Source organism: Athene cunicularia (assembly GCF_003259725.1).
Source record: "Athene cunicularia isolate RWA chromosome 17 unlocalized genomic scaffold, athCun1 chr17_part1, whole genome shotgun sequence".
In the NCBI taxonomy this organism is placed as follows: domain Eukaryota; kingdom Metazoa; phylum Chordata; class Aves; order Strigiformes; family Strigidae; genus Athene; species Athene cunicularia.
The window spans coordinates 12137843-12153358 of record NW_020799122.1 but is presented as its reverse complement, the minus strand read 5'-3'; the positions used below and the strand labels follow the sequence as shown (position 1 = coordinate 12153358).

At 54.6% G+C, this 15516-nt stretch overlaps 1 protein-coding gene across 1 annotated transcript; it reads left to right on the top strand.

The window, feature by feature from the left end:
• Positions 1-6: 6 nt before the first annotated feature.
• FBXW5 (F-box and WD repeat domain containing 5) lies at positions 7-13422 on the top strand. The gene is made up of 8 exons (XM_026860163.1): positions 7-237; positions 2840-2997; positions 3684-3858; positions 4749-4897; positions 6243-6723; positions 9466-9613; positions 10722-10934; positions 11408-13422. Exons 1-8 carry the CDS (start codon positions 45-47, stop codon positions 11652-11654), a joined length of 1764 nt encoding a protein of 587 aa, XP_026715964.1. The 5' UTR covers positions 7-44; the 3' UTR covers positions 11655-13422.
• The last annotated feature ends 2094 nt before the right edge of the window (positions 13423-15516 follow it).

The window sequence follows — 15516 nt, the reverse complement described above, 5'->3', positions numbered from 1 at the left end:
CCTCACCCCCCCTTTGCTTCCAGGCGCGGCGGCAGAATGACACGATGGACGCGGGCGGCGGCCCCCTCCTCCCCGACAGCGTCCTCTACGAGATCTTCCTCTACCTGGACCACGTAGACGTGCTCTCGGTGGGGCTGGTGTGCCAGCAGTGGCACGCCGTGGCCCGCGATGAGTTCCTCTGGAAGGAGCTCTTCTACCGCTACTACCGTATTTCCCGGGAGGTGCCCCGGCACCCAGGTGCGCTGGCGCGGGGGGACGGGGCTGGCGTGGCTGTTGCAGGGCTGGCTGCCTTCCTGAACCTGCCAAGCAAGCTGGGCAGTCGCGCCGGGCCTGGGGCTGCTCAGCTCCGGGGCCTCTGACGGCTCCAGAGGGCTGATCCCCGGGTGATGGCACCCGAAGCCTCCCTGCCGTGAGCCCAGAAGGGAAAATCTTCTCCCCCTCTGCTGTCCAGCCCTATGCCCTTTGGTGTCAAGGGAATGGAGCCACTAAGCCACATCACATTAGCAGTCTACAGACTTGGGTGGTGATGTGCACGTGAAGGGCTCTAGAACTGCCTGAACCCTTCAGAAAGGGACATCAAAAGGTTGAAAATGCTTCGACTTTTCCTTTCTTTCACAAAAAGTTGGTTTCTGAGCTCTCTCTAGGCAGGTGCTCTCTGGTAGTTACTGCACAGCTTGTCTGGGTGCTGCTAAGGGAGATTCCAGGGAGACGCAGTGAGTCACTGCATGCTGCTATATCACAGCCTATATGATAATCACTGCTGGCTTTTCCTGATCAGGACCTCACATCAAGTCCCTGCTTCAGGCTCTGTCCCTTTCTCATCCAGACTAGGAAGAGCTGCAAGTACACATTAGCTGATCAGACTATTTCCATAAGACATAGGCAGCAGCTGCAGCCTGGCTGTGGCGGCAGAACGCCTGTGCCTGCTGTCTGGAGAGGGAGGTGGCTGTGCAGCCATTTAATTGTACAGTGGGCAGTAGCTGACCCACTTTGTGAAGGCAGGTTGGACTTGATCTTGGCCTCACGTCACAGTAGGAAGATGACCCATTAAGAGTCAGCATCAACTGAGCCTGTCAGGGCCTTCCCTGGGTGGAGCTGTTGGCAGTCTCGGTGGCAGCAGTCGTATGGTCACAGGTCTGTTCTCTGCTGAGTTTCAGGTGCTGGAAGCAGTTTGGTGCAGTCTGGAAGGGTAACCCAATGCTGCTGTACCAGCTGAGACAGACCTTGGGGACCTGTTGATGGGAGCCCTTGCTGCCAAAGTGGGTCTCTCCTGGAGACCGAAAAGCCCGATCCCAGCATGCTGCTGAGGTCTGGGAGAGCTGTGCTCCATCCTCCGCCCCAGGGATGTGCAGGGGGCCGCCAGCAGTGGCTGTGGAGGAGGGGATTGGTTTCTTGATCTTGAGTTGCCATTGCTACAGAAGGACAGGAAGAAATGCTGAGGATCAAGCAGAGGGAGCCCGTCTCCGTGCAGTGGGGAACAGCAGTGAAAAGGGCTCAGAGAAGAGGTGAGATGTGGATGGCAGGACTTGGGCTGTGTGATTTCACTTGCACAGACCCTGGAGCTCCCTGGAGTGGAGGACATTATCTGGAGCTCTGACCAGGCTTGTTTCTTCCAGCCTCCTGAAGTTAGTAAGTTGCGAGCCCTGTGCTTTAGCACTAATTGGGATTGAGCAGTTGGTGTAACTAAGTAATATATTTGGGCACCTCCCAGGCTGCACTTCTGGAGCTGTGAGGCAGCACGGTCAGAGGGTGGCCCACAGACCCAGGAAGGGGCTGAAGCCGGAGTCTGGGGAAATCCCCTGCCAGCCTGCCTACCCTGGGCAGCTCTGTGGGCTGGGGAATGGTATCCAGTGAGCGTTGTAAGAGGAAATGTCAGGATTGCTTGGCTTGATGGGATCTGTTAAGACTGCTTCCCAGATGGACAGGCCAGGACCAAGAGTTTCAGAGGGGGATGAAGCCCCCAGCCTGGTGAGCAGTGGTGGGATGTCCTGGCAGTAAGCTGCTCCCTGCCTGCAGGAGCAGGTGCCTCCTGGGCTGCGGTGAATTCCAAAAAGCGCTCCAGTCCTGCTCAACGTAACGAGGGAAATTGGCTCTTATCCATATACATGTCTAATCCTCTTTGCTTCCTTGGGATTTGCTGCTGCACGGTCTGTAGGCTGCCTTACAGGCACTTCATTAAAAATTCTCTTTATTTGTCTCTGTTGGCCGTCACTGTGACTCTTGTGAGTGTGCTTCAGGCTTTTCTAGTGCAGGGCTCTTCTTTCCTGGCACACTGTGTCCAGCTCCAATTCTTGTCTCTTGTTTTCTCTAGCCTCTTATCTCATGGAGTTGTTTTTTCCTGGTGTTATACCCCTTCTGGAACCTTCTTAATTCTGTTAGGCAAGATAAAGATAATCAGAGCAGAGCCCAGTACCCTGAGGAGCCACTTCCCTCTATCACATGATAGATTTGTTTGCATTTTGCTGGAGCACGTCTGCAGTTCTGATGGCTGTTTTGTCCCGAGCAGGGTTTTTGTTAGATAGCTAACAACTATGCCCCAGATGTTTCTTGCAGTGGCTGTATTGGTTTAAAAGGTAGTGCTATGGTGTGGAGTTGTGTGTTTACTGGAAGAAAAGATACTTTGTGTGTGGGAGTGGGGAAGCTACTGAGAAAAATGTTAAGCCCTGCTAACTCAGCTGAAGCTGTAGGGATGGTGGCCCCAGCAGAGCTTCTGGCATTGCTAGCAGGAGTCAAGACTGCACTTGATTAAACACCAATTCTGCAGCTGTTGTGTTTAGCTCAGGGCTGTTGTTTTCTTCCAGTTACATTCCTGTCCCATGTCCCTGCTCGTGTGTTACAGCTGCTGTCTCCTGGTATGACGAGTTCCAAAGGCTCTACGACACCATCCCTTGTGTGGAAGTGCAGGCCCTGAAGGAGCACAATGACCAGGTTTTGCACCTCAGCTTCTCACACTCTGGCTGTTTGTTTGCATCGTGCTCCAAAGACTGCACTGTCAAGGTAAAGTAGCAGCCTCCCCTGAACAAACCTTCCAGCTTTGGTTTAGTGGAGCTTAGCTGTGAGAGCAGCCTTTAGGAAGTCTGTGGAGAGCAGAGGTTTGATCGGGTGTCCCTGGACTTAGGCCGGTTCCTGCAGATGCTGAGTTGTTCTCAAAGCCACAGAACTAATGACTCTTGGAGTTGTCGCCTTGAGGGCTGTGGATTCCAGCTCCAGCCCTGTGTGAAGGTGGCAGAGGTGCCTGCCTGGCTCTGGCTGCTTTCTAGGTGCAAATCAGTCCCCTGTTGTGCTGTGGGTCTAACAAAGAGTGTGGAGGTAATGATCCACTGCAGAAGGTGTCTTTCATGAGTAACCACTGTTGTCTTGGGAGAAGCCTCTCTGAACATGGTGAAAAATCTAGCTGTGACATTATCATTCACTGCTTGAACACCTTCTCCACTGACTGATGGAGAAGCAGTCCTACATTTAGCCACTCTCCAAAGCCATTGGCCATTTTCTATGAAGAGAATTGACAGGGAAATCAGGTCTGGGAAGCAGTTAAATAAGGTCTTAGATTTTTTTTTTTTTTTTTTTTTTTTTTTTTTTTTTTTTTTTTTTTTTTTTTTTTTTTGTCCTGGTGAGTGTGGATAAAGTGGAGCTGCTCTCAGGCTTCTCAACAGTTTCCTGACTGTTTGTCCCTCTGCCTATAGATCTGGAGCAATGAGTTGGAAATCTCCCTGCAGCACAGCTCCAACATGAGGCCCTACAACTGGAGCTACACACAGTTCTCCCAGTTCAACTCCGATGACTCCCTCCTCCTGGTGTCAGGTGTCTTTGTGGGGCCTCACAACTCCTCATCAGGAGAGATTGCTGTAATCAGCATGGGTAAATGCCGCCCTCGCCTTCACTGGGGCTTTCTGGGAGGTGTGAAATGGTGGGTGGTGGGCTTCCCTTCCTCTTCAGGTGTGCAGTGGCCTTGACTTCTGCTTGTCCTACCTTGCACCATGGAGTCCCAATCACAGTTTCATAGGGTAAACATTCTGGATAGCCTTAGCTCCGCTCACATCACCATGTCATCACCTAAAGGCAGTGTGGCTTATATTTATTCTCACTTAACTTTTATTCTAAGTGACAGTCTGGGCAAGGCAAGAGTTATCCACATTACCTATTGTCTTGAAGACACCATTTCTGACTCAAGTGGTGCTGGTCCCACCCTGAGGTCTCACATGGCTCTGAGGCGTATTCATCTGGGCCTGCTTCACCTCTTCTGCTGCAGTTCTGTCAAACTTGCTAATTCCAACTGCATTATCTCTCACTGTCTCTGTGCTACAGTCCCACTGCACTAAAAATCAAGGAGTGCTGCTAAATGCACATCTGTCTTGCTCAGAAAGGCCCTGAGCCCCAGGGGCGGGAGTGAAGAAATTCTGTACATGTTTGACTTGTTCTTGTCCTTGGGGTGTCTGCTTTGGGCCATGCTTGGGGAAAGGCTGTGAGGTTAGATTGCTTCTGATCTGACTCTGTCTGCCCTTTTATTTTGGTTTCCCTTGTGCATGCTCTCCCCACACGTCTCTGTAGAAGAGAGAAATAATCTGTCTTCGCAGTAGTGGCTGGAGGTTGATGTTGGTTGGGCAGTGTCCGCTCAGCTTGCGCTGGAGGTGCTGCATCAGCTTCTCTCCCGCGGAGACCTGAATCCCCTTCCCGTGTCTTCTGCCACGGTTTCTTCAGGCCCTTGCCAGGAGCCATCACCTCATGCTCCTGTTTCCCCTCCCTTCCAGAGAACTTCACGCTGCTTTCCAGGGTGAGGAATAAACCCTATGATGTGTTTGGATGCTGGCTGAATGAAACCAACTTGATCTCTGGCAATCTGCATCGGATCGGGCGGATAACTTCCTGTTCTGTGCTGTGGCTGAACAACGCTTTCCAGGTGAGGTGCCTTTGTTCCAGCTCCACAGGCAACGAAGCTTCCTGCTGGCTTCTGGGGGAGGAAAAGCTGCAGAGGAGGTGTGAGTGGGGAAGTCTGGCCCAATCCTCCTGTCCTCCCTGTTTGTCTTCTGTGACTTGCCCTCAGGAGCTTAAGCTTGAGGCAACCCTTGCATGAGGTTTCTCCACACTCGGTGTTGTGGTACCCATTGCAATATTCTAAATACCCTCAGATTCCATTAACTCTTGCCCCATTAATTGGGATGAGGACTTGAGTGCAGTGCCTAGAGCATGTGTTGCTCAACAGGAGAGTGGTTGAACCACAGAGTTTGATATCCTTGATAGTATGAAGCTGGGCCTGGGACAGCTGTGGTCTGGCATGTACCCAAGCAGTGGCCATTCTCCCACTTGGCAGCCCAGTGCGCTGTCTCAGGAGCCAGAGGCAGCTGAGAGGCTGAGCTCAGCCCTGCCTGTCCTTGCTGACATTTCTGTGGGCCAGGTTCTGTCTCAGATGCTGTGATGAGATGCTGGAGATCAGCATTAGACTGCTTGTTCGCTGCTTGTTCATTCTTTGGCACTTGTGCTGCTTGGACATGTTCCTCTTACATGTTTTGTCTCTGTCTCAATGTCACAAGTGCAGATCCTGGTGCTTTGTGGTTTTTTTACATGAACGATTGATGCTGGCCCCAGGTGAAATCCTGTGTTAGCAGAGACCCTTCCCCTGACCACATCTCTCTGGTGTGCTGACACTCCAGCATTAACTCTTCCATCTCCAAGAGGCAAGGAAGGCCCTTGCCCACTTTGATGGGGGGTGTTGAAGTGCAGCCACAGACTGCCAGAGCAGTTAGGCAGGAAGAGACCTGCTGCTTGTTATCTGGGAGCAGATAACCAGGCTGGTCCTGCTGCGGGGTACAGGGGAGCTCCAGGAGTGTGGAGGTCCTCTGCCTCTGCTGCCTGTAGGCCAGGGGATGGCACTTCATGCTGCACCAGTGTTTATGGTAGAGGTCTGTTCCTGAAATTCTTGTAAAGCACTGAGCAGCACCAGCCAGTGACCTCAGGCAGGGGGGGTGGCAGCAAGGCTGCCCAGCCTCTTGTTTCCAAACTCTGCTGTCATTTGCCTGCAGAAGCTTTTTGTCTCTATACCCACCTCCAAGATAGGAAGGAGTGCAACAACACTGGCCAGCCTCTTGGACCAGTTCTCATGGTCATAGAGCAGTGCAGAGAGAGTTCGGTGTGTGGCTGGTGTCTGCTGGGGGGGCTCAAGGTCTGGGCAGACAGCTCTTAGCTTGAGCTGTAGGACTGACTTTCTGGTGAGGTGGCTCCTGTTTACTTCTCCCTTCTGCTTGCAGGGAATAGAGTCAGAGAATGTGAATGTAGTGAAGAGACTGTTCAAAATCCAGAACCTGAATGCCAGCACTATCCGGACAGTGATGGTGGCTGACTGCAGCCGCTACGATTCCCCGGACCTGCTCCTGGACTACGAGGAGCAGCTAGCTGCTTCCTCCACCTGCCCAGTCTTTGATCTTGGCAGTGACAGCGAGGAAGAGGAGGCCAAGCCCAAGCAGACTTCAGAGCCAGCAGTACAGGAATTGCCAGATGACGGGGGTGTGACAGCAGAGGATGGGCTGCAGCAGTTCTTTGATGATATCATGGAGGGCCGTGTGAGGCCTGCCATGACTGAGACAGAGTTGGAGACAAAGGTGGCTGAGCTGTTCGTGCGCAACAGAACTAAACTGCCTGAGCTGAACCTGCTCTCCACAGACAGCAACAGCAAGACAAAATACTTAATCTTTACCACAGGATGCCTCACCTACTCCCCACACCAGATAGGTAAGGCTGTGGTCTGAGCCCAGGGCACGCCAGCCTCCCTGGGGGTGTGGGCTGCAGCTACTCTCTGAATTTGAATCTGGAAAAGACCTGTTTTATTTGCTGCCTATTTGTGGTGAGTTGCTGTTTTGCACAGGCTGCTGGATTCTTGATACGGGAAGGTTTTGAGATGCCCCCACACCACAAGCACTTGCCTGAGGGTTATTTTGTTGCTACCAGGTTTGACATGTGGCCAGACAAGAAAGTTGTGGCAAGGGCTGAGCAGAAGATCAAGAAGGAGCTCCTGACTTAAGGACATCAGCCATGAGTTGCACACCAACAGGTGGATGTGAAGGGCAGTGATTGCCCTGATCAGGGTGTGTGGAAGGGCCTCAGTGCTGTTCTCCTGTGGGGTCATCAGGCCAAGACTAGTTTGAGCAGTTTGGAGTTCACATATGTGTTGCTTGCACAGTGTCCCCTGAGCTCTGGGAGATGGAGCCCTGCTCGCCCCTGTGCCTTGCCTGCCTTCCCCACTGCCCATTGTGTGATCACCCTGCATCGTGTGGCCTTTCAGCCTTAGGAGACACTTGGGCACCCCTGTTTTGGTACTGAAGAGGCTTAGCTGCCCCAGTGGGTGTTTCCATGGCAAACAGATGCCAGGCAGCTTGCTGGTACTCAGCCTTCTTGCTCGGTGGGGTACAAGGGACTGTAGTTGCAGCACAAGCCAGGCAACGGCCCTGCCGGTGACCTTTTTCTGGGTTAGGACTTCCCTTGCTCAGCTGGGGCTCTCTTGCTGAGGCACTGGGAGTGGCAGAGTCTGAATTCATAGGAAATCAGTGCAGTGATGAGCAGATGCAGGTAGTCTGGCTGCTTCTCCAAAAGCCCCTAAAGCTAGCACAGAAGTCCGATGGAAAGGACCAGACAGAACAGTAGAAATGTGATGTGGGAAGGAGAGCTGCTTCCAGGTGAGAAGACTCTTCTGTAAAGCCAGATGATTTCAGTTTCTTTTGCTGCTTGCACAATTACAGCCTTGCTTTTCTGCTTCAGGCTCTTCTAACCTTCTGTTACTTAGTCCTGCACCAGTACAGCCCAGTAAGGCAGGGAAAGGCAGTTTCCAAAGCTGTAGGCAACTTGGAGAAGAGTCACTTGGTCTTTGCCCACCCTGGTTAGGAATGTGACCTGGACTGAGCATAGCGCTGCTGCCCACAGCTGGGTCTGTGGACAGACGTGGTGGGCTGTGGCCTGTCTCTGGGCACCTGGCGGCAGGGGCAGCCCTGCCTCAGCCCTGCATTTTGATCTGCCAGGCTGAGCAAACTCTGCCTCGCAGGCTGGGGCCTGCAGCGTGTGAAGGTGAAGCGTGGCACAGAGGCAGCCCCTGCCCTTGGACTCCACTGGCTGCCAGTGCAGCCTCCCAGGGCCGTGGGTTTTGGTGCTTTTGAACTCCAGTGACTCCCTGGCTGGTGGCCAGTGCCCGCAGCACAGACTGGCTGTTTGGAGGGACAGACCCTGGCTCGGCTCCTCTCCCAGCCATGAGTCACTGTAAAATATTATGTTTGCCCATTGATTTGTGTGTTGAACCGGCCTTTGTGCATCTGCTGTCTGCCCCCAAGGAGCTGGTACTTGAAAGAGCTTGCTCTTGTCCTCGTCTCTCACCTGGCTGCTGGTGGGAGCTGCGCTCCCAGCTGCTGGGCATCAGCACTATCTTGCCTGATCTGCAGCATGCAAGCACTTCTGCAGGAGTTTCCTTTGAGCTCCTGTCTCCCTTGTGCCAGTGTCGGGTTTGAGTCATGTGCAGAGCCACTTGTTCCACTGGAGTGCGTGCCACGTCGCTGAGAGCTTAGTGCTGCAGGAAGGGGGCAAAGTGTGCTGGTGAGAGTGACAGTGGGTGGAAGAGTGGGGTCCTGAGCTGCCCAGGTTCAGTGATGTTGTGAAGGGCCTCAGACTTGAGGTGCAGTGTGGTGTCACCTTGTTGCTCTCCAGTAGAGGGTTAAAATCAAGGGTGTTTGGCAGCGATTCCCTCAGAGAGGCGATGGGATGGGCCATCTTCCAGCTCCTTTTGGACCTGCTGAGGATTAAGTCCATGTGTGCCCAAGAGCTGCTGAGGCTCACAGTAGTCTTCCAGGAAGCTGCTGTGGATGGTTTGTGTTTGGGACCTCTGTCTAGAGCTGGAAGGGGACAGGGCTTGACCCATAGCATGTGTCTCCCTTAGGAAGTTTAAAAGCTATAAAGCACTTGAACCTAGTCTGGGTTTAAACCCCTGTTCCTGGAGCTTTCTGGGGCTGACCCCCACCTATGCTTGCCAGTGGTGGGGGAAAACCCTGCCACAGCCAGCATATCTGCTGGGCCTTCTCCAGGCTGGCTATTGCAGGAAATGGGCTCAGCCCAAGGATTCATTTAAGAGAAAAAACTTTCTGCACCCAGAGTGTCTCCTGGGCCAGCGCAGCTTCCTTTTGCTTCAGAGCATGCTGCGGCCTGGGCTTGGAGTGAGCTGGGTTGGCAGCCAGGCACTGGGCATCTTCCTGCCTGGGGTTGAATGTACCAGTGCGGTTGTGGGCAGTGTCCTGGCCAAAAGCACTGCTCGAGAGAGATTGAAGGAGCCTGGCAGGGACCACAGCCCTGTCCAGGTCCTCAGCTGCGGGCAAGCCAGTTCTTCCTTATTAGCAGCACTAAAGGAAGCCCTTTCTTGAAGCCTGGGGACTTCCACCAGCCCTCCTGTCTGCTGGCAGCAGCCTGCAGAACCGCCTGATTCTGCTTTCTGTCCCAAAGGTATTAAAAGGATCCTGCCCCATCAGATGACGACTGCTGGGCCAGTGCTTGGGGAGGAGAGGCGTTCTGATGAGTTCTTTGACTCACTGGATCATGTCATCGACATCCATGGGCACATCATTGGCATGGGCCTCTCCCCTGACCACAGGTGAACATGGCAGGGTGGCAGTGCTGGCTTCAGAGGGTGGGTGATAGCTGCTTAGGGGCTCTGTGGGGCGAAGAGGAGAAGAAATGACTGTAGTGGATGTAGCAGGGTGCCTGCATAGGCTGCTCTGCTCATTCACATCCCACTATGTCCTAAGACACGCTGATGGCATGTGTTACCACCTGATCATTTCCCCAGATCTTGGCAGGAATGCTTTGTGTCCTCTGCACTGCTGAGCCCAGGATGGGGTCAGGAAAGGAGCTGCCCACACCAGTGTGTCTTGTTCCTGAGGCAGATCAATCATAGAGTCACAGGATGGTTTGGGTTGGAAGGGATCTTAAAGATCATCCAGTCCCACCCCCTTGCCATGGGCAGGGACACCTTCCACCAGCCCAGGTTGCCCAAAGCCCGGTCCAACCTGGCCTCGAACCCTTCCAGGGAGGGGGCAGCCACAGCTTCGCTGGGCAACCTGTGCCAGGGCCTCACCACCCTCACAGGGGAGAATTTCTTCCTTCTATCTAACCTCAGTCTGCCCTCTGTCAGTTTAAAGCCATTACCCCTCATCCTATCACTACATGCCCTTGTAAAAAGTCCCTCCCCCCTTTCCTGTAGCCCCTTTAAGTCCTGGGAGGCCACTCTGAAGTCTCCCTATAGCCTTCTCCAGCTGAAGCCCCCCTCAGCCTGTCCTCACAGGGGGGTGCTCCAGTCCCCTAATCATCTTCGTGGCCTCCTCTGGCCCTGTTCAACCAGGTCCGTGTCCCCAGAGCTGGACACACTGCAGGGGGGTTTTACAAGACCAGGGTAGAGGTGGAGAATGCCCTCCCTCGACCTGCTGATCACAATACACCACCATCCTTAGTTGGTTTTAATGGGATTAAAGAAGATTGACCTAGCCCACCTTCCCAACTGTGGTGGCCCTTTCCTTTACAAACATGGCAAGAAGTGTTTCAGCAACATGTTCCCATGTTTCAGCCTGGATTTTAGTAAGCTGAGCTGCAGGCTTGTTTGGTCCCTGCCCTGCCTGACCGTGCTGTGCATTTACAGCTGGGGCTCCGTGAGCTTTGTCGTGTGTGTCAAGGTGCAGGGTAACCCCTCTACTCCCTTCCTCAAGGTACCTGTACGTCAACAGCCGTGCCTGGCCTCGGGACTGCGTCATCTCCGACCCGATGCAGCCGCCCCCCATTGCCGAGGAGATCGATCTGCACGTGTTCGACCTGAAGACAATGAAGGAGGTGAAAAGAGCCCTCCGTGCGCATCGGGCCTACACACCCAACGAGGAGTGCTTCTTCATCTTCCTGGACGTCAGCAGGGACTTCGTAGCAAGGTGTGTGGCAATAAGGGTGGGCAGGATCCCTGGCCTCACATCCAGGAGGGCCTTGGGGCCATCACTGCTGGACAGCTTGTGCAAGCAGGGCTGGTCCACATGCTGGAAACTCCTATTTGTTGTGAGCAGAGCAGGAAATGGGAGGTTTGTAAAGAGCAGAGGGGCTGAATCAGAGGGTGCTGGTAAAACCTTATGAAATCAGTGAGGAAAGAGGAAATTTTGGGCTGTGGCGTGTTTGGTGGTGGGTGGCAAATGCCATTCTTAGGGGCTGCAGGCAGCAGGTGCTGAGGGGTGAGTTGAGGGGCTCTTCAAACAGCCTCTGAGTCCCAGAGAGAGCTGGCCTGCTCGGCTTGAAGCTCGTGGGTGATGGGGCTGCAGATGGAGGCTGGGGCACTCTCTGCCTGCTCTGCACAGAGGGAAGGAGCTTCCTGGGCAGTGGGGGTGACATCCTTACTGTGTCCTGTCCACTGCAGTGGGGCAGAGGATCGCCATGGCTACATCTGGGACCGGCACTATAACATCTGCTTGGCCAAACTGCAGCACGACAACGTGGTGAACTCAGTGGCGTTCAGCCCGGTGGAGCAGGAGCTGCTCCTGACAGCCAGCGACGACACCACCATCAAGGTGTGGCGCTCCCCTCGCGCACTGCGCGTCCAGCAGGCCAGGAAGCCCAGGCCCAGGAAGCTGCTCTTCTCCTGGCTCATGAACCAGAATAGCTGAGCCCAGGCACACCTGCTCCTGCAGCTTCCTCACTGCAGCCACCTCTGGAGCTTGCAGAGCTTGGAGCCCTGCACAACAGAGACGAGCTCTGGGCACATAAATCCCATCTGCTGAGTCAGGAGGGACCCCAGTAGTGGGAATTGCTTCCTCCTTGGGGCATCTGCTTCAAAGACAGAATGTAAGAGCCGAGGGCTAGTTCCTGGGCCTGGCGGGCAGCAGCCCGAGCTGGTCACTGCAGGGTGGGCTCCCCACAGCTTCTCACCAATGCTGCTACTTGGTCACAACTCTCTCTGGGCGAGCTTTGGTCCCTGAGAACAGACTGAAGCACATCTCCAGCGTTTGTACTCTGTAGCCTGGGACGTGGCTGACCCTGCCAAGAGCTACTGGCTGCAGACCACTTGGCAGAAGCCGCAGTACAGTGCTGTGCTGCCTTACTGCAGGACTCTTTTAATATAGTAGTTTTATTAATGTTTGTTTGTCCCAAACCTCCACAGGCAACTGGGTGATGCTGAGTGCCTCCTCCCATGTGGCGCTTTGGCCCCGGAGGGCAGCAGGGACTGAAGGGCAGTGAGAGGGCAGTGGGGGAGGCAGGGCTGGGGTGGGCCTGGCTGGTGTCCTGTGTGGCCCCCAGGGATGCAGCCAGTGCCCTGTCGATGCCTTCTGTTAGCAACTATGTGTTGATATCGCTGGTTTCCAAACTTGAGAGGGGGGAGGGCTGGTGGTAACATGGTGCTGGCTTTGCCCCTGTCTTCCTCTGCTAAGTAGCACTTAAGCTGTGGCATTGGTCACGTATTTATTCTAGGGGATCTGCTGTCCCCTCTCAAGGTGGCAGCTGTAAGGATGGCTGGTGGGTCTTGTGGTCACCTCCCTCCCATGCTACTCAAATCATGGCACTTTCGGTTCTCTGGGTATGTTCTCCTTGAATAGGTGTAGGCACCCATGGGTGGCTGCAGGTGTTCACCTGCCGGTGCCTGGGGGAGTGCAGCCACCCTCTGCTTGACATGACAGTTGAATAAGCTTCCCCCACCTGGGCTGACTGGCCCTGGGTTCAGTGATCAGCTCCTCCCCAGGACCCCTCTGACAAGGGAGCTGGCTCACTTGAAGCAGTTACAAAACTTGATGGTGCTTACTCCGTATCTGTCCCTGAAGCTTTTCTCCCTGCAGCAGGTACCCAAATGTAAGAGTCTAAAATTAAGCTCCTAATCTTGATTTGGTCCGGATGGCTGGATCCCAGGAGCTGCAGTTGTTCCTAGGAGCTGGGTTCTGGGCTGTGTCTGGAAGGGAGCTTCATCCCAGGCAGGGGCTGGGGGAGGCGTTTTGGGACTCCCCCGGGAGCACCAGTGGCAGTTGTCTCTGCCACTCACAGCCTTGGGTTGCAAATAGACTTAATGGAGGCAGCAGATACTGTCTGATATGCACTGATGGCTTTAACAGCTCCTGTGGCCCTTGGCAGGAGGGCTTGTGCCCTCTTTCTGCTGTGACCCAGCGGGTGCCCATGGCTTTATCCAAAACTCCTGTACTCAGGTTTTCTGTCATCACAGGCGTTCCATAAACAAGGGAGTCCTTTATGTGTGTGCACACAGGATCCCTCCCCAGCGCTCTGTCTAGTCACACAGCAAAGGAGCAGCCTCTGCCTTCCTCCCTCCTCTCCCAAGATTGTGAAATCTCTTCTCCCTTGGCTCGGTGTAGTAGTGAGCAAGGCACTGAGGGTTTATGTTTGTACTGAGTTTTGCTCTTCACTATGGTATTAAATAAATATTCTGCTAAAGCATCCTGGCACTGCAAGCTTGTTTTTCTGAGTGCTGTTCTACTGAAGCAGCACTGAGGCCAGGAGTGACACACTGCTGTGCCTACACTGCTGGGGTGCAGTGGGAGTAGCTGACCAACTTGTGTGGGCAGAAAGGTGTAAACCAACAGGAGAGATGCCCAAATCACCCCAATCTTTTTTGCCCTTGGGGAAGAAGACAGGACAGAAGGGGAGCAGCTGTACATGGCAGCCTCTGGAAAGCTCTTTCCTGTCAAGGCTGAGTGCTACAGGCTCCAAGATGGGCCCAGGCCTGGAGCATCCTGGCTTCAATGTGTCCCTCCTTGCTTTCTGGGTTTTTCAAAGCACTAAGACATGGAGCAGGGAGCAAGCAGTGTCCAGCCCTGTGCTGCCCATTGGAATTCCTGTGCTGCAGCAGCATCTGCTCCCTGGAAGGGACAGGCCCCCCCTTCTATTTCTCTTTTCTGGAGACACACATGTAGGGACAGCCATGCTGCTGCTCCTGGCATGGGTTTAGTCTCTCAGCTGCAGCTCTGGACAGGCAGGACAGGGATGCCAGGGTCAGCCCAGGCACCTGGCTCCTAACAACAGCTAAAACCCAGCCTGTCGTAGAGTAGCTCAGCAGCTGCTTTATCCACCTCCCAGGAACACGAGTGTAACATGTTGGATTTGCTTTTCCAGTTGTTCTGCAGCTCCCCTCTGCTGGCCCAGCAGTGCTGTGCCCACTCCCAGCAAACAGCCTTGTGGCCCCTGTATGTGTGACCCTCCTGCAGCCAGGTCCGGGAGCTCCTTCCCTGCCTGCTCCAGCCCCCCTTGACTGGAAGCTCACAGTGCTGGTGCTGGGCAGAACCCCCGAGGCAGCAGCTGGGGAAAGCACACAGCACTGAAGTAACACGCCAGCCCAAGGTGGTGGTCAGCTGCCCCTGCACCTGTTCCACTCCATGCAGTGCTGGAGCCCCAGCACCCCAGAGATGATACAACAGCACTATTCAAATGGCTTTTATTAGTGGTTTTGACCATACTACATCCTCAAGGGAAAAAAAAACTTACTTCACAATGCCAGGCTGGGATGGGTGTTCTCCCATAGCTGTGGTCAAAAGGGAAAAAAAAAAATTAAATCCAGTAGTGGCTTGTGCCGAGTGTCCATCTGTGTGCCAGCTGGGCTGGTAGAGCTGTGTCCGGGAAGGTACCACAGCCCTGCCTGCAGCGCACAGGCTGCTGTGAGGGACACGCACAATTCCCACTGTGAGCGCCAGAACTGCTGAAAACTGAAAAAGGAGCAGACAGCGTGTGTGAGCACCAGATCTGCCTCCCCTCAGCCACGGGTGAGGGAAGGGAAAGACCGTGGCAACTATGAGCTGCTGTCGCAGGGGCTCACCTGCTGTGCCATGGCCCAGGGTGCCCCTCTCCCAACGGCAGCACAGCCCCTCCACAGGCTGCAGGGGCTCAGCCTCAGCTTTGCTCGCAGCACTGACTCTCCCACCCACCATCCAGGCACCTGCCTGGGCAGGGGGACCAGCACCCACTCCCTGTAACAGCCCAGGCCCCCCAGCTGAGCCAGCACCTCCACAGGCACCCCAGGCACCACTTGGCCAGAGCCACATGGCCCTGCTGCAGGCGTCCAGCACCCCAAGAGCAAAGACACATCAGCTCAGACCAAGCTTCCCTGCTCCCACCTCATAGAATATACTTAATTCCCAAGTGCTGAATGGGAGGAGGAGATTCTCCTCCCCCGTTCCAGGCCCTTCCCAGCCTCTGCAGGGCTGGGAGCCTCCCTCGGCCCTGGCGGTGCAGAGCTGTGCGGGTGCGAGCAGGGCTCTCAGGCTCTGATAAGCTTTTTGTTTTCCTCCTAAGGCAATAAGGTGAGAATGGCAACACAGGGCTTGATCCATGCCCGGTGACAGGCTGGGGCTCACACAAAGGAAGGGTCCTGCCCTCCCTCTCCCACCTCTGAGTAGAGCCAAGGGGGCAGGGGCAGCAAGGCAGGGTGCAGGCAGCTGCCCAGCCCCACTCTGCTCTGCTACGGGCTGCTGTGGGTGGACACACACCTACTGACCATCTGCCCTGGGGAAGGAGGGGGCAGGCCCCTGCCTGTTC

What these genes read in the sequence shown, in the direction of transcription:
- FBXW5 (XM_026860163.1), top strand. Translation starts at nt 45, where the DNA reads ATGGACGCGGGCGGCGGCCCCCTCCTCCCCGACAGCGTCCTCTACGAG. An exon ending in GATTGCTGTAATCAGCATGG is followed by an intron (nt 3,859 to 4,748) that starts GTAAATGCCGCC and finishes CCTCCCTTCCAG; the next exon opens with AGAACTTCACGCTGCTTTCC. An exon ending in GGCTGAACAACGCTTTCCAG is followed by an intron (nt 4,898 to 6,242) that starts GTGAGGTGCCTT and finishes TTCTGCTTGCAG; the next exon opens with GGAATAGAGTCAGAGAATGT.